Raw genomic sequence first — 19001 nt, forward strand, 5'->3', positions numbered from 1 at the left:
AGCTTTAAAATGCTAATAGCTGAACGAACAGGTAATGAGAGCCCTTTACCTCCATCTAGGATGGCAGTTTGACTCTGGCTCAGGTTGTAAAAGCTTTTATTGTCCAAAAACCACTCAGTGACACCTGAAATTCATGGACGTTTATTTCCCAGTGGATGGATGTCCACATCACAAGTGGCACCTATCCTGGCAGTCTAAGCAGAGGGACAAAGGACCAAATGGACACAGAGACTGAACTCCGTGGGAGGCCGTCCCTCCAGAATGGGATTTAAGGCAATGGTGGGAAAGCCTGCATTACTGCCTGTACTGTGCTTCTGACTTAGCTATACGCCCTGTCAATCCAGCATCCCTCATGCACAGTTTTATGTACACAACTTATACCAAACAATAAATGTAAAATACCCATCTGGTGTAAGTTAAACAAATGTTAATGTTTTAGTTGAAAACTCCATGGCTGGGAGCCACACGTACATTCCCAAAGGTTTGTTAAACAGGTCTCCTACTGTCTATGTTTAAGTAATGGAAGCCAGTGGATGAACAATACTCTGCAATAAGTTACTTTTTATGGGTTCACATAAACTTGTGTTCAATAAAACTGCCATTCCCAGCATGCTCCAAAGAAATAGCAAAGATACATTTCTATTGCATTTCCATTCAAGAGACTATAAAGTAACAACTCAGTTGAGAAACACTCAATTTTATTTAAGTGGTATTTTGATCTCACTTTTATCTTGTGTGTTTTGGCAGAGCTGGGGTTACCTCAAACAACAAGCAGTTGCTTAATGATTTCCAATAAAGTATTAACTACGTCACCCACAAACAGACCTAAATTTGTGACTGGTTCTCCCTTCAGGGGTCAAATTAACCTCCTCGTGTATATTTAATTGCTTGAAATCCCAACGGTTGATTAATGTAGATTATTAAAGTAGGCAGGAGATAGAGAAAAAACCCTCTAACACTAGGAAAGTCAGCGAGTGGGCTGGCTTGTTTAAATAAGTCTTTAAATAGTGCAGGGCAACATTTGAAATTTACCAAAATAGCTATTTCAGAATAATGCCTTGTGTGGACATGCTTGTTTCGGAATAAGAGTGCCTTTTACTTGTATAGGTTAATCCACACAGAGGTTTATGCCAACATAATTATTCCAGTAAAAGCAGCAAAGAGTCCTATGGCACCTTATAGACTAACAGACGTATTGTAGCATGAGCTTTCGTGGGTGAATACGTCACATGCATCTGATGAAGTGGGTATTCACCCATGAAAGCTCACGCTACAATACGTCTGTTAGTCTATAAGGTGCCATAGGACTCTTTGCTGCTTTCACAGATCCAGACTAACACGGTTACCCCTCTGATACTTGGCAGTGGTGAAGGGTATCCTTATGGACTATCAGCCATGTTCACATGTGTGTCAGATTTGTACTTACAGTATAAGCCAGCACCTGCTCAATTTTATAAAATGGGAGTGCTTCACCACCTGCATCCTTCCAAAAAACAGTTGCTCCCAGTAATTGGGTCAGATCATCAGCTGGTGTAAGACAGCTGTAATGGAGCTATACTAACTTACATCACCTGAGGATATGACCCTTACACTGTAAGAACAAGTGCATTTTCACAGGCTGGGCAGCTCACACTTCTACTATTCTACACTGCCGCCACTCCCCCGCCCCCCAGTGAATAACATCAAATAAAGATTTTTTTTTTAAACCCACACCCATTTTACCACCCAAGGAAGTTATCTAGAGGTAATTTCTTTTCTGAACTTCCACCCCTTTTGGAGAGAAAGTATTCTCTATGCCTGAAAAACACAATATCTCCAGCCCATCTCCATTACGTCACTACTAAACTCGCTCTTCCCAAACGAGCCCCCTTTTGCAGTCACAATACTTCTAGGAGAAATGAACTGTAGAAGATTCCTTTCAGAGTATTAGAGGTCAGTTAAGAAAAAAACAGTCCCTTTTGCATTTACCAAACACTCTGCCCTAACCTGCCTATCTCATCCCCACCTGCTATATCTTGTCCTTTAGATTGTAAACTCTTTGGGGCAGGGATCTATCATATATTTCTACCACACTTGTCCTCTAGGCAAGGAGTTCTCAACCTCTTTGACGCCCCACCCACGGCCAACATGCTATAAAAACTCCACAGCCCAGCTGTACACAACAACTCTTTCTGCATACCCAGTAGATTAAAAGCCAGGGCTGGCATTACGGGGTAGCAAGCAGGACAACTGCCTGGAACCCCACACCACAGGGGGCTCATACAGCTAAGTTGCTCACGCTTCAGCTTCAGCCCAAGGCGGTAGGGCTTGGGCTTCAGCAGATGGAAGAATTCTATTTTTTATCCCATTTGTGGATCTTTCAGGAGTTTGTTTGGATAGAAGCAGACAAGAGTCACATCATGTTTGCAGTAATGAAAACCTTTATTCGATTCAACTGGAAAGCTGTGTCACTGACAATATTACCTGCTATCCTTTTATGTCATATGATTTAGGACTGCCTATTCAGTTTCAGTGCCCCACCGGTAAAGACGTACTTTGAGGCCTTGAGAATTAGGGACGACATCCTTGAATTAAGAGAGCCAAATTTTCAGGACTGCCACTTGTGGTCATGAAATGTGTTTTTGCAAATGCATATTCATTTGCTCAAAATACCCTTTTTGTAAGCTGAGAGCATGTGATGAAAATTTAAAATCTGGTTTTTTGTATTTATGGAAACATTCAAACAGGAAAGGAACGAGACTGATGAGAAAGTTACTCACCTTGCAGTAACCGAGGTTCTTAGAGATGTGTCCCCCTGTGGGTGCTCCATTGATCGGACATCTTCGGTAGCAGTGCCTGGTCAGGATGCAGGCGCTCCGCTGCTGTCTCACGGCATTAGGGTCTGCCTGAGCGCGTGCGTCCCGCAACCCTCTGAGTTCCTTCTCTACTGTAGAGTTGTCTGATTAGTACTCCAAAGCAGAGGGGAGGAGGGTGGATAGTGGAACACCCACAGGGACACATATCTCTAAGAACCTCAGTTACTGCAAGGTGAGTAACTTTCTCTTCAGGTGAACATGAAGCAGTACCCACTATGCTTGGTGGGATTCTGGAGTTGCATGAGGGACAATGGTAGACAGTACCATATAGCTGACTATGGTGTCTGCCATGGCATCCCGTGTGATAGCATAACGTTCGGCAAATGTGTGGTCAGATGTCCAAGTGGACGCCTTGCATATATCTGTAATAGGCACGTTGTGGAGGAAGGCAATGTATGTTGACATTGCTCTAGTAGAATGAGTCCTAACATTCTCTGGTGGTTGAACATTCTGGGTCTGATAGCAGGATCTGATGCTATCCAAAATCCACTTGGAGAGTCTTTGCTTAGAGATAGCCTCACCCTTTGATCTCTGGGTAGTAGAAACAAATAGCCTAGGAGATTTACAAAATGATTTAATTCTGTCAATTTACATGCCAGATATGCTAAACATTCAAATGCCCTTCATGCTTTGGCTACCATTCCAGAGGACATGCCTCCATGCTGATGATGGGTTCTGCTCGATAACGATCCAAAGCAGCGTGTACCTACACATGTTCATTTTCATCATCATCTGAGCCAGCAGAAGGTTGATTTTCTTTTTTGGTGGTTCAGGTTCTATAGTTTCTGCATTGGAGTGTTGCTCTTTTAGGACTTCTGAAAGCATGCTTCATACCTCGTCCCTCTCAGATTTTGGAAGGCACTTCAGATTCTTAAGCCTTAGGTTGAGTGCTCTAGCTATCTTTAGAAATCTCACACTGGTACCTTCTTTGCATTTCGTGAAATCTGCAGTGAAAGTGTTCGTAAAACGAACAACATGTGTTGAGTCATCATCCAAGACTGCAACAACATGAAATATATGGCAGAATGCGGGTAAAACAGAGCAGGAGACATACAATTGTCCCCCAAGGAGTTGAGTCTCAAATATAATTAATGCATTGTTTTTTTAACAAGTGTCATCAGCATGGAAGCACGTCCTCTGGAATGGTGGCCAAAGCATGAAGGGGCATACGAATGTTTAGCATATCTGGCATGTAAATAGCTTGCAATGCCAACTACAAAAGTGCCATGCGAATGCCTGTTCTCACTTTCAGGTGACATTGTAAATAAGAAGAAGCTGGCAGCATTATTTCCCATAAATGTAAACAAACTTGTTTCTCTTAGCGACTGGCTGAACAAGAAGTAGGACTGAGTGGACTTCTAGGCTCTAAAGTTCTACATTGTTTTGGTTTTGAGTGCAGTTACGTAACAAAAAAAAATAAAAAAAAAAATCCACATTTGTAAGTTGCACTTTCAAGATAGAGAGATTGCATTATGGTACTTGTATGAGGTGAACTGAAAAATACTATTTCTTTTGTTCATCATTTTTACAGTGCAAATATTTGTAATCAAAATAATATAAAGTGAGCACTGTATACTTTGTATTGTGTTGTAACTGAAATCAATATATCTGAAAATGTTGAAAAACATCCAAAAATATTTAATACATTTCAACTGGTATTTTATTAACAGTGCTATTAAAATCATGATTGTGATTAATTTTTAAATTGTGATTAGTTTTTTGAGTTAACCATGTGAGTTAACTTTGATTAATCAACAGCCCTAATTTTAACACATTCTTGAACAGTTAATTATGAGAAAAAATCCAAGTGCTTTAAGACAGGACATATGGAGCAACCATTCTCAGCATCCACTTTTTAGCCTCAGAACAACTCCCCCAGAAGTCAACAGCTCTCATGATCTAGCCATATGTTAAGAGAGCCGCAGTGAGCCACAGCTTCTCAATACTGGGCTGGTCAAACTCAAACAAGCCAACACTGACATAGCTATAAACTAAAGAGAGGTGAGTGGCAGCAGTCACCACTGTCAGTCCTGTTGGCAAAAAAGCACTCACAAATGATCTTCAGCTCTTTAGGCTGCCCTTTATTTTTAAAAACACATCACACACAATCAAATATATTATTTAAGGTTCTTTATGCAAGCTTATCAGAGAAGTCAGCATTTGGATTTTTAAGGATGTGAACTTTCAATAGTCTGGTACATGCCAACAGTGATCTGTCTACATATATATCAAGTAGAAAGCTGCTGAATGAAAAGATCGCAGAATTTCAGAAACCATCCTCACTTCCCTGAACATCACTCCCATTAGCTGAGTTACACCAAGGGGTTTAACTTCTCCCTCAATGTACATGCACAGGACTGAAAAGGAAATAATAATCACCCCAAATGCTGCTAAGCATCTTTCCATCTAAGCTAGACTTACCTCAGTATGCCACTACACACTAGCACAGTGAAAAACATTCAATATTTACAGCACAATGATACCTCTATGAACATGTTAACGGACAGCACTGGCTAACCACTACATTATCCTTTCAGCACCTATTTATAATCAGAGGCTAATAGATCTGGGTTGGTTGCTATGACAAACAGGCATATCTTTATCCAGCTCACAGAAAATAAAGAACTCAATCTGACTGATGCAAGTCAATAGTGTTTAAAAAGCAGCTGTCTCTCTCATACCGGTAAGTCCACACTGACATCAGTTCCATCCAGCAACGATACTCGACAAGTGATGATGGATTTTGCATCTCCAGCTGCAGGGATGTGGGTTGCAGCTCTTTGGGCCTCTCTCAACCGCTCCTTCTCCACATGCTTGCGTATAGACCGACGCCCCAGAGTTCGTCGAAAGAAACGTAACATCTTTGCTATGGAGCCCCAAGACAAAGAAAGGACAGATGTTAACGTTTCAAGAAAGTGAAAGAACCTAAGACAGCAGTTAACGAAGCCTGCGATTTTCCAGAGGGCCTAAGGGAATTAGAGACTCAAATTCATGAATTGTTTAGGGACCTGAGTGCTTAACTCCTTTCAGCTCCTTAAAAAATCCCAACTATAAGCCTTAGTGAAACACTGAATGGGATTCAGGGATTGGTTCCCAGCACCATACTAAGACAACTCAGGTGCTTAAAGTAACGTATTTTAGGAAGATTCAATGACTCCTTACTCAGATCTCACACAGTTAACAGTGAGCTTATACCCATGGCAGTCAAACTCCTCCATGTCCCTAAATTAGTTAGTTACACTTTCTCCCAGGCTACTTTCCTGATTGATATGCTCCCCTTTTCATATGGAACAAGTTACAAACAGTTCTTCACAATACTCTTTGGATTTTGCACAAAATCCAATTTATAAACAAATCAAACGATTTTTACACATTTACTCCCTTTCAGTCACAGAAAAGCTGATGTAGGTCGATGAGTGCCTGTGTCTTTTGAGCTGGCAAACCTACCCAGGCTGCAAGTTCCTATCTAAACTAGGAATACAATCCCATCAGGGACTCTGGTCACAACAGTCCCCTAAGTTAGTTCCACGCTTGGGCCTCCATCCTGTAGGCTGATCTGCATAGATGGATGCCTGTACCTTAGCACAGGCCTGCTAACTTCAATTATGCTCTATGCAGGGATTCAATAGTTTGGAACCAGGGAACCTAAAAGCTGATCCAGTTTGTAGTATGATCTGGACCTTAAACACACGAAAGGTGTAAGCTGGTTATTAAACACAGATAATAGCCAGTCTACATTACAAAGTGAAAACATGTTTGTAACCAGTTCATGTGATGCCTCCTCTGCAGCCAGGTTCCATAGTATTTGTAATGCACAGAAGGCCCAGAACTCTGCTATTGGGAAGGTTGGTCACACCAAGCGAGTGGTTTAAACTGTGCTATGACAAGCACCAGGAAATTTGTGCCTTGCATGAATCACACTTGAGTCAAAACAAGCCGGTTCCCTGTAAGTTTCAACCTTAATCACAACACAAAAGGAAAAAAACACCACATGTATCTTCCGTCTTCTGTCTTGACTTGCCTGCCACACGCTCTCACAGTGCCAATCAGAAATTCCTGTATGGTTAACTAAGACCAATAGCAAGAGACTTAAAAACAAAAAATTACAAATATGACTTCCGTCATAAACCCACAATAATATCCACTCTCATTCATAATATAATCTAGGAACATCTGCTACCATCCATAACGTCTGTTTTACTGAAACCAGTAGACTAGAAGGATGAGGCCTATGTATCATTTAATTAAAATGAAAAATATATGGTTTAAAGAGACAGAGTCAGAAAACCTAACTAAGAAGCCATACAGAAAATGGCAAGCTGAACATCAATTCATTTCTGTCTCCTGTCTCCTCTTTGTCTCCCCCACCCCCAAAAAACAGTAGCAGAATTTACAGATACCCACTGCAGTTTAGTATTTAAATAGCACTGTGGGAAGCCACATGCTGTTCACAGACACATCCAACAGGTTGCTTGCAAGGAGCTGCTGAGCAGCTCAGGCTTCCCCTTGCCCTCCTCCACAATACTCATGCTTGGCAAATCCGCCCAGAAAGGAGCAACTGATGAGGAAGATACACACAAAACAAAAAAACAGTGCACAAAACTATTTTGTCTCACCATCTGGACTATTCCAGTAATTGTTAGCTTTAACAGATTCCTGTGTAAGGTAGCTGCCTACAAAAAATTGCTCTGCTGCTTAGAAAACAAATACATATAGCTTCTTACCCTATCTGGCATCCATGAAAATACCATTCAAGCACCTTTAAATAGCACCTGAACTGCTTAAAACGAGAGAATGAATAAGCACGACTAACACATGCAATAAAACTACAAAAAAGCATGTGGCCTACCTGGATTTTCAGAGGAGAAACTTGATGCACTTATGCCCCTTATACAGCAGAGTCACAGACATTTCTAGGTCCACCCAAGAGTTTCAACACACACACACAAAAACCCAGGGCAGCGGGCTCTGAGCCTGCCCCCTGCTTAGGCTGTGGGGCTAGAAACTGCCATGTAGACATCGGGCCTTGAGCTGGGTCCGGGGCACCCGCCTGAACCCAAACATCTGCACTGCTATTTCCAGCCCTGCAGCACGGGCCAGGAGCTCCGAGACTCACTGGCACAGGGGATGTGGGTTTGGCTGTGTCACAGCTCGGTGGAGATGGGCTTGTTCCCTCCCTCCCTCGGCTACACAGTGAAGCGAGCCCCGGGGGGGGGGCCAAGAGGTCTCGAGCGCACAGACCAGGGTGACCAGGATCTTCTGTGGGGCTGAGCGGCTCGGAGCCCCCTTTTGTGCCGAGCCTCTCCCCGCGCCTCCAGTGCAGTCAGGCGGGTGGGGCCAGGCTGAGCGGCCCGGACCCAGCCAGCCGAGACCGGGGCAGACCCGCTTCCCTTGTTCCCGGGCCGGGCCGGGCCGGGGGTGGGGGGGGAACATCTGTCTCGGCCCCTCTGGGGGGGTCCTTCGCGCAGCGCGCGGTGGGGGTGCCCACGAGGCTGGAGCCCCCGTCCAGCGGGGGAGGGGCTCGCCCCAACACTACACCAGGCGGGGGCTGCCCTGACAGGCGCCCCCCCCTCAGCCTGCCGGGCCGGTGGGGACCCCCGGCAGCTCCCCCCCCGCTCACCTGCTCCCCGCTCCGGAGCGGAGGCGGCCCCGGCGCCAGCGGCTCAGGATCGGAGGGCGGAGACTGGGGTGGTTTCAGGGGCGGGCCCAGAACCGGCCGGCGGGCCAAAAATGGCCGCTCGGCAACGGGAGGGCCCTGCCCTGCCCCGCCTCCCCTTAAAGGGGCAGTGCCGCCCGCCAGCGAGCCTGCACGGGGCCTTTTCCTCTTAAAGGGGCAGTGCCGCCCGCCAACGAGCCTCAACGCGGCCACCTCCCCTTAAAGGGGCAGTGCCACCCGCCAGCGCGCCTACACGGGGCAACCTCCCCTTAAAGGGGCAGTGCCACCCGCCAGCGAGCCTGCACGTGGCCACCTCCCCTTAAAGGGGCAGTGCCACCCGCCAGCGAGCCTGCACGGCGCCATCTCCCCTTAAAGGGGCAGTGCCACTCGCTAGAGAGCCTACACGGTGGTTCTGGTGCCCTCCGAGCAGGACAGTGGCACCAGCCCGAGTCACCACAGAGAGGCAGGAGCAGTTCCAGTAGAGCTGGGGAGGGAGACTGTGGAAGCAGAGGAAACTCCCCTTTAAGTGAAAGACCCCTCCCCTTTGGGCCACGCTCCACGCTTGCAACCGAAGTCTGAGAGCTGAAGGTGCTCCCCCGACTTTAGACTCCTGTTAACTCTGAAGCCTACTGAGGACACTTTTTCAGCTGACATGTCACAGAAGCTCCCCAGTGCACCTCCCACATCTCTCGCCACCCCTCCAGCCCCGCCCTGGTGGCAATGATAGTGAAACTCACCACTGTTTCCACCCCTCGGACTAGCAAAGGCACAGGAGCAGCCTGAACAAACTTCTCTAGGCTGAGTTAAACCGTGATTACAGGAGTGACAGTATGCAGCACTGCCAGCCCCAGCCATTCAAAAACTGAGTTACGCTCCAATAACCATGAGATTTAAAAAAAAAGAAAAAAGGAAAGGATGTTTTAACTTACCTTCTGCTTCTTAAGTCTTTAAGATTCACTCCGGTCACATGTTCAAGCCTTTTCCCCCTCTACCCTGAGGTTTAGATACTCCATTTTATTTTCTTTAAACTAAGCTGAGATTCTCACATATTTGTGTCTCACAGAAGATAGCAACACTGATAGGGGGATGGGCGCGGCACATCTTCCCTTCTCCCCCTATCTAGGTAAGCAGTCCTCCCTCCTCCTCTGCTGCTCTCATGACAGCACCCCCTCTAGTTCAAATGACTTTAAACACTGGCTGACCATTTTAGGAAAGACTTACAGTGACCCACGTTTAAGGATAAGATTATGTCACGGAGGTCATGGAAGTCACAGATTCTGTGAATTTCAGTAACCTCTGTGACATTTTCTGCTTCAGCAGATTTTGGGGAGCACTCGAGCTGTCAGCCACCATAGGCAACCAGGGGTGTGGGGAACCTAGAGATCTGAGCCACTGTGGGGGGCAAGGGGACCCCAGGGCTCCAAGCCATCATGGGAGGACTGCAGAGCTCTGAGCTGCCTCAGCAGTGGGTGCTGAACTCCTTCCTCTCTTCTCTTCCCCCGCCCCCACAGACTTCAGTCATCATGCCATGGGCTTCCATGAATTTTCATTTGCCTGCAACCTGTCTCTGACTTTCACTAAAAATAGCCATGACAAAATCTTAATCTTACCTATGTGGAATGCAGCAAAGTGTAGGGAAAATACCCTTCCCATCCCACCTGACCCCTCTACTTTCCTCTCATTAAAGGAGTGATGCCATTTGTGGAGGATAATCAGCACCCAAAAGAGCAACATTCCTCACATCAGAGGAAGAGGGGCCTCTGTTCTCCCTTAAGAACCCAATATCACTAAAGGTCATGGTGTACAATGGGCCACAGATCCAAATAAAAGGCTGCTGACCATAAGCAGGGAGTTCAGAGTATGAACAATTCTGAGCTGATTGATTTATAAGTGCAGTGTCAGTCATATGTTGGCTATGGAGAGATTTACTGATAAAAAAGGTCTTCCTGAGTCCGGTACTATTTTCATTAATGACTTGGATAATGGAGTAGAGAGTATGCTTATAACATTGGTGGATGACATGAAACTAGGACGGGTTGTAAGTGCTTTGGAGGCCAGGATTATAATTCAAAATGACCCTAATAAATTGGAGAATTGGTCTGAAATCAGTAAAATGAAATTCAACAAAGACAAGTGCAAAATACTGCACTTAGGTAGGAAAAAAGCCAATGCACAAATACAAAATGAGAATAACTGGCTAGGCACTACTACTGCAAAAAGCATCTGGACCACAAATTAAATATGAGAGAACACTGTGATGCGGTTTCAAAAAAGCTAATATTCTGGGATGGATTAACAGGAATGCCATGTGTAGGACATGGGAGGATACTGGTGAGGCTGGAGAACTGTGTCCAGTTTTGGGCACTACGCTTTAGGAAAGAAGTATGACAAGTAATCAGCTTAATCTGCAGCAAGGGGGATTTAAGATAGATATTAGGAAACAATGTCTAACTATGAGATAGTTAAGTTCTGGCGTATGCTTCCAAGGGAGGCTATGGAATCCCCATCATTGGAGGTTTTTAGAGGTTCTCAAACTTCATTGCACCGTCACCCCCTCTGACAACAAAAATTACTACATGACCCCAGGATGGGGGGACAGAAGGTATATTCTCCATTTATGTTCTACATAAGGACACAAACATTCTAATTGTTAGCCAACATATTATGCATACGCATGAATGTTGGGTAATCCTGCTAATTGTATACTGTGAACTGGGAACCAGAAAGTACTTAGAATAAAATCCCTTTCCTCTGTACTCACTGGAAGACACCATGGGAAGTCGATCTAAGTACGTCAACTTCAGCTACTGAAGTTATTTAACTTAGATCGATCACCCACCCAAGTGTAGACCAGGCCTCTGTCTGTGTATAACAAAAGAGAACTTTTAATAAAAGGGAAAAGGAACCAAGCATTAGTTTGGGACAAGACCAAAACCACATTCAAAAGCATGTAACTATAAGCAAAATCCAGACCACACAGTGCCCTGTGCCTCAGTTTCCCACCTTGTGGTAGGAAGGTCCAATGAACAAATGTCCCTTTAACACATCACTCCATAAAATGAGAAAAAAATTCACAGTAAGCAAGAACAGGAAGGAAACTGTAGAATGGCAGACACCAAATGCTCCATCTGAAGCATCAGGTAGCTAAAAAGGAACTGAGTGGCAGCATAGAATCATAGAATATCAGGGTTGGAAGGGACCTCAGGAGATCATCTAGTCTAATCCCCTGCTCAAAGCAAGACCAACACCAACTAAATCTCCAAATGGTCCCAAGGATTGAACTCACAACCTTGGGTTTAGCAGGCCAGTGCTTGAACCACTGAGCTATCCCCTCCCTATATGCCCTCATATGGGAGCACAAATTGCTGCTCTGCGCAGGCATGGACTGATGGATACTGCTTTATAGTCTTCACCAAAAGTTCACAGGCACTGCACATACTTCAGTGGAGCATTCATAGGGACATACACGCAAAGAAGAACAGGAGAATTCTAACCCGAGAGCCATTTAGGTACCACGCCTTGAGCCGGAGAGTGTTCAGGCTGAGGTGACAAATGTTTCCCGAGTCCTGAAAGAGGAGGCTGGGAGTCAGCAAGAGATTGCTGGCCTGCCAGAAGGAGAGGCAACGCAGATATGGAAATCACACCTGTCTCGGCGAGGTTGGCGCAATCAAGATTATCGTAGTTTTGTCCCATCTGATTTTGTTGAGGATTAGTTGCATTGGAAAGAAGGCATTCAGGAGACACTTTATCCAGGAAAGGAAGAAAGGCATCCCCAAGGGAATGGTGCCTGAGGTATCCCTTAAGCAGAATTTTGCACATTTCTCATGGCAGCGGTGGCCAAAAGGTTTATGTACAGAAAATCGCGAGTAAGGAATATCTATGTGCCTGTGGATGTGCTGAGATCCCAACTCATGATCCTGAGTGACTTGTCTGTGGAGAGCGTCAGTTATAGTGTTTTGAAGACCAGGCAAATAAACTGTTCAGATTCAGAGTTCAAAGCAGAAGGGGCCACCAGATCATCTAGTCTGATCTCCTGTAGATCACAGGCCACCATCACCACACAGTACTCATCTGCTAAACCCATCTGAAATTGAACCAAAGTATTTCAGCCCCCAAGGAAACTAGATTTTTATGTGCCACAGAGAACAGGAGGGCCCTACAATGGTAGGGAAATGATTAAACAATATATATCCAGATATACCTTGACAAGTGACCAATACCCACATGCTGCTGAGGAAGGCAAAAAAAACCCCTAAAAAACAAGTTCACTGCCAATCTGACCCCACATTATGACGATCAGTTAGATCTTGAGCATGTAAACAAGAACCAGCCAGCCAAGCACCTGAGAGAGAGAGAATACTTGGTGCCATGTCACAGCCCTGGCCCATCCCATCTAATGACCCATTGTGGCCATCCCCCATGCTTGAGAAAGGACATTAAAAACAAAAACAAAACCACAATACACTGGCAGGAGGGAAAATCGTTTCCTGACTCCTGCCAGTGGCGAGCTGAAACTCTGAAGCGCAAGCTTTTAGGACTGTAAGACAAACCAGAAGTGGGCCCAAGGGTGGCTGAGGCCTGCCTGCTACCATCACAAGCAACCCAGTCATACAACCTTCTTCTAATTTCCAACCTGAATTTGTTCATGGCCAGTTTATATCCATTTGTTCTTGCGCCAACATTGTCCTTCAGCTGAAATAGCTCATCATCCTTCCTGATGTATTTATAGACAGCAATCATACCCCTTCTCAGCTTTTTTTTTTGTTTTTGCTACTAAACAAACCTAGTTCTTCCAGTCTCCCAAGAAAGGCCCTCCATTCCCCGATCACCCTAGTAGCTCTTCTTTGCACCTTTTCCAGTTTAAATTAATCTTTTTTTAAACATGGGTGACCTGAATTGAACATAGTATTCCAAATTAGGTTTTACCAATGCCTTATATAGTGGCAATACTTCTATATCTCTAAGGGAAATGCATCACCTGATACATCCTAGAATCCCATCTGTCTTTTACTCGGACAAATCACATTGGTGGCTCATAATCATCTTGTGATCAACCTACACACCGAAGTCTCTCTCCTCTGTCACTTCCAACTGACAAATCCCCAGTTTGTAGCAGAAATTCTTTAGATTAGACTCTGGGAAATTATCCAGTTCCCCTGATTAGAGCGCATTAAGCTCTTAAGTTTTTCTTGCACCTCAGATATGGCAATTTCCATGTCTAGACGTTTATTTCCATCACCCCTTTTTGCTTTCATGCACATGTTCCATATGATCATCCTGAGTGAACACTGAGGCAAAGTATTCATTTAGTTTTTGGGCCATACCTAGATTATCTTTAATTTTCTTCCCATCCACACTACACAGTGGCCCAACCTCATCCTTCTTTATTTTCTCTTTATCTCTTTTAAAAACTCTTATTTATTTTAATTTCCTTGGCAAGAGCTAATTCAGCTCGACTTTTAGCAATTCTCTCCTTATTCCTATATTTTCTAACCTCCACAAGGTAGCTTTCTTTGTGATCAATCCCTTTTTCCATTTCCTATATTATTCACTCAGCTGGACCTGGAGCCTTTCCCTACAAGTTTTTCCTCTTGCTTGGGATGTAAACTTCAGATAGTTTTTGTGTAGTCGATTTAAAGAAATTGCAAGCATCTTCCACATTTAAGTCTTTGTGCTCTTCAGTACAGCTGACTTCTTTAACCAATTCCCTTAATTTCCCCAAGCCTGCCCTTTTGAAATACAAAACCATGGTTGAGGACCTGGCTTTGAATATCCTTCCACTTAATTTAATCAGTCAGTCCAAGGTAATTTTCTACAGTTATCTATTCTGTGATGTCCTTACTACTTACCAAAACCTAGTCTAAAATTGCATCACCTCTTGTTGATTCAGTGATAATCTGCTGTGGTGGGCTTCTCAGCAGTTCCATACATCACCTGACTGTCTTTGAGCTGAGGAAATGGGATCTCATTCCCCCTTGTCGATTTATGTAGTACGTAGCAGGCACTATTGTCATCCATTATACAGACGGCCTGACCTATCATGGGAAGGAAGTGCTGGCAAACTTATCTTACAGCTCTGCGCTCCAGAATGTGGATATGAAGGGCAGAATCCTGGCAGACCATCTGCCCTGGATAAGTGTAGTACTGTAAATAGGCTCCCCACCTTAGGAGGGATGCGTGCAAAACTATTGTGACAGTGGGAGGGAGGGGTTGAAGAGAACTCCTAAGCACACCTTGTCTAGATTCTTTCACAAGTTGAGGGAAACAGGTACATGGCTGGGGATAACAGCAACTTGTTCAGAGTGTCTCTGTTGGGGGCATAAACTCTCTCTGAGCCAGTTTTGGGCACAAAGCAGTGGTAAGTGGGTGTATAGTGTGAGAAAGGTACACATTGCCACATGCTTGAGAAGTAAATAAGTAAATACTCTGAGGGCAGTAGAGAGTCCAAAAGGGAGGATTCGATACTGGTATGTGGTCCTGACTTACAACAAAGCATAGGAATATCTTGTGACGGGTATACTGTGACATCAAAGCGTGTGCCTTGAAGGTGAAGTAGTCCTCTGGATCCAGGGATGAAATGATAGCTACGATGTTACCATCTTGAACCTCTGCACCCTGACAAAGATATTCAGCATTTTGAAATCTAGTATTGGCCTCCATTCACCCTTGTTTTTTGGGAACCAGAAAGTACTTGGAATAAAATCCCTTTCCTCTGTACTCACTGGGGACTGATTTCACATCTCCTATGTGGATGAGGGAGCAAACTTATCTCTGGAGAGGTTTGTGAGATGGATCCCTGAAAAGGGATGGGGGAGTATGGAGTGAAAATGCATGGAATAGCCCAATGTTATAACCTCAAAGATCATCTGTCAGAGGTAATCTGCTCCTATGTGTTGCAGAAACGGGAGAGATGATCCCCGAAAGGTGGAGGGAGGATGGGGAAGGATGGCGCAGCATCAGATCCAGGTCATGGGGGTGCTTGAGGCCCTCAACTTAGGCATCAACATGAATGCTTTGTAGATGATGTCTGCTGTGTCAAATCCAGGGGCAATGGTTGCAATAGTTTGCTCTCTGCATTCTGAATTTCTTTTTAAGTGACTCCAACACCTCTGGTACCTGGGAAACTGAGCTGATCAGGATTTATGAGCCTGCTGAGACTGACTAAAGCTTCTGTTGTTTGCAGGTCTATCTATGCCTAGTGGTCACCCTGGAATCCGTCAGAGAATGCAGGGACTCATTTGTGGACTTATTGAATAATTTAAGCCCACCAAAGGGGAGGTTCTCTGTGGTGTTTTGGATTTCAGCAAAGTGCTGCAACCATGAGATTTAATGCATGACCACAGCTGTGGAGATGGAGTGTCAACTACATTGAAAGAAGCTTGTAAATCTGTCCTCGCTAGAAGCTGTCCCTCTGCAATGAGGGCACAAAATTGCTCCCTATGCTTTTGAGGGAGATGTTAAATAAATTAACATTTGAACAGTTAATGCAGTTGTCCTTTTGCAAGAATCGCCTGGTGAACAGCAATTCTGAATTGCAGGGTGGCAGGTGAGTAACTTTTATGTCCAAAGAGATCAAGGGACCAAAAGTCCTTATCAAACTGTGTAACCTTGGAATGGTATTGCCTGTCGCATTTGTTTACTGAATCCATGACCAAGGAGTTCGGGGTTGGATGGGAAAATAAAAATTCTGAGTCCTTAGCCAGAACATACTTTTTATCTGCTCTCTTGGCTGTTGGGGGAGTGGGAACAGTGGCAGGAGTCTGCCAAATTGTCTTGGCAGATTCTAACACCACATCATTTAGAGAAAGGGCCACCTGTGCTGAAGATGGTACATGAAGAACCATCAAGAACTTATGCAGAGTCTCTTGGACTTCTTCTAACAGTTTTTGAAGAGTGTCTGCTGCCCTTTTCATCAACTTCTGAAATTATTTGACATAATCTAACAGTAGAAGGAAGGGACATAATCACTTCATTCAGAGAGGATGATGAAATATTCATCTGAGAAGAAGCCTTGTTTCTTGCTCCTCTTGCAATGGAAACTGCTGTGGGGGAACAGAGGGGATCTGGGAGTGCTGTCCATGGCATTCCATGAGAGCACTAGGTACTGTGGAAAACTGTTGGCAGTATACAGCCCAAGGGTACCAATATGGCCAGTGGGAGGATGTTAATAAGGAAGTGGAGAAGGAATTAAGGATTGGTCATAACAAGGAGGTTGCTGAGGACAGGGCCGCACAAGCCTTGAAGTACCCATTGATGGCGCAGGTTCAGGAGATTTTGATCTAGAGAAGGATTGCAAGTGCCACACTTCAATGGGATGTGAGGAGAGGTGGTTGTTGCTGACCAAGAAGGCCAGAGATCAGGAGATGCAGTTCTTGAATCCTGGGATCTTAGACATACTAATCACCTCATACGGAGATACAAGAAGGCTTCCCCCCTGCCCCCCGACTCCTAAAAACTACACTTAACTATACAAAACGATCTAAAAACTGTTTATAAATAATTACAGTTAGACACAGAAGAAGCTATGCCAGCGCTGTGGACACTGAAGAAGTTCCATCTCAGACCATAGGTGGTAGAAAAGAAATGGAGAGGTGGTTGGTCTACACTGCCCAGTATGCCTTTGATCTGGAGCATGAAGAGAGGGGTGCAGGAACAGGCCAACGGACACTACTAGCAAGAATCTTCTGGTCTTAGGTGCATGGAACACATGTGCACCCACAATGGAATATACACAGGAACCATCACCCAAAACAAAGTTTTTCTGTTGAGCTGTCTTCATGTCTGTTGCTAGACAAGTGTATAAAGTTGCAAAGCAATCTCTGATGAGACACAGTGTCTTGTTAATACCAATTAGGATAGGTTTTTGGGCATGTCTCTTTGGAGACAGGGAGCTAGAGACTAGGACAGAAGGGTCCTTCAGGTGGTAACCTGAGGAACAAAGCAAGCACAGGAGGAAGCTTAGATTGAGGTTTGTATTTTGTTATTTAAGCAATGAAGGCAAATTCCAGAAAAGGAATGCGTTCTGGATGCTAATTTAGTTTATCCTTTCTGTACTGAGTGTAAGGGATGTCTGCCTGCTCACAGTATACTATCAGGAAATACATGCACATTTTGAAAACTTGTACTGGAGGAAAAGGGTAAACCGAATACATTTAGAAACTAATCAACTTCACTTTTCTTTGCAGTTCGAAGATCGTAAGTGCAGAGCAGTTGATGCATCATCTTTGCAAAAACACAAGGCTTTCAGCTCACTTCCTAGTGGGCAGGTGTACACACCACACAACTGCCACTGTATTTGCACCTACTGGTATGCCATCTCTCACAGAAGACAAAGACTGAAGCATTATGGACAATGACCTTCTACCACCAGGCCCCATTCAGTTGCTCCCAAGACTGAATGCCTTTCCATCTAATCCTTCTCACAATGTCCATTCTCCATCACCACTGACAATGCTAGTGTTCTTATCTTCCAGTCTTGTAACATCAGCGACATCTACATTCTCTTCTCTCCCATAGCCAGCCTCTTGCTACCTCATGACACTTATTACTCTCACATATAACTAAAATCTGCTTTCCTCACTATATTCAATGCTCAAATCCTTTGTCCATGAGTTCAACTGCAATTACTCTTCCTCCTATCCAGCCTTCTTACTCATCTCTCCCTAGTCGTTTAAACAAAATATTGCCATTTAAAATTATCTCTTGCCACACCCCACTTCACCGAATGCCTTCAGCAGTGTTTCTTTTACTACATCAGATCCAACTTCAACTTCCCTACATCCATCTCAATGTGCTATAGTGCTGTTCTCATTTTTCCCTAGTCCATTCTCCTGCTCAGAAGACTCCTCGGAGTCCTTTCCTGTTATAGATCCTTTCATCTTTTTCACTTGCTCTTGACTTTGCACCTTCATTCGTATGTTCCAGTCAAATTGGTCGATTCTCCTACTTTTTGTCCACTTCATCACAAACTTCTATCAGGAACGGCCATTCTCCCCATCAATAATCTCTACACGCACCCAAATTTTGTCTATCAGGCTGTAAGCTCAATAGAGCACTGACTGTTTTATTCTGAAAAACACAATCTTTTATACAAATGTATATAAAGGATTAATAATGGCAGAGGTATGGTTCTCTCTAGTGTAAAGCTGAGGTACGCTGTCAGGAAAACATGGAAGAAACTTATGCCTTCACAGCTAATATCCTACTTGTTCTATAGACAGAAAACTTCACTCGTTAATTTAGCATCTTTTACTAGCATTCAGTTCACACACACAAAAACCCTCACCTACAGTAAAGCAGAACTGTAGTTATAGTAATACCGTATAATGTTAAAAACCACAGAGTTTATGCAGGAATGGCATGACAAAACCATGTGTACAGCAGATAAAAAAATCTCCCGAAAATTAAACTTTAAATTACTAAAGCACATCTTTATTTTGCAATTAAACAATTAAACTATATATTTTTCAAGTTTGTACCTAAACAACCAT

The 19001-nt window shown here is 44.2% G+C and overlaps 1 protein-coding gene across 6 annotated transcripts in view; it reads right to left on the reverse strand.

Moving 5' to 3' along the window:
• Positions 1-8611, reverse strand: part of EPB41L5 (erythrocyte membrane protein band 4.1 like 5) — a 139695-nt gene extending 131084 nt beyond the window's left edge. For all 6 annotated transcript variants that reach the window (XR_007768389.1, XR_007768390.1, XM_050917026.1 and 3 more), the window contains exons 1-2: positions 8476-8611; positions 5537-5721 (exon numbers count right to left, since the gene is read on the reverse strand). Coding sequence is in view for 4 of the 6 variants with exons in the window: in XM_050917026.1 (XP_050772983.1) it covers positions 5537-5716 (180 nt within the window). In the remaining 2 variants the exon portion in view is untranslated. The remainder of the gene's footprint in view (positions 1-5536; positions 5722-8475) is intronic.
• Between the last annotated feature and the right edge of the window lie 10390 nt (positions 8612-19001).

This window comes from Gopherus flavomarginatus, chromosome 10 (assembly GCF_025201925.1).
Source record: "Gopherus flavomarginatus isolate rGopFla2 chromosome 10, rGopFla2.mat.asm, whole genome shotgun sequence".
Classification (NCBI taxonomy): Eukaryota; Metazoa; Chordata; order Testudines; family Testudinidae; genus Gopherus; species Gopherus flavomarginatus.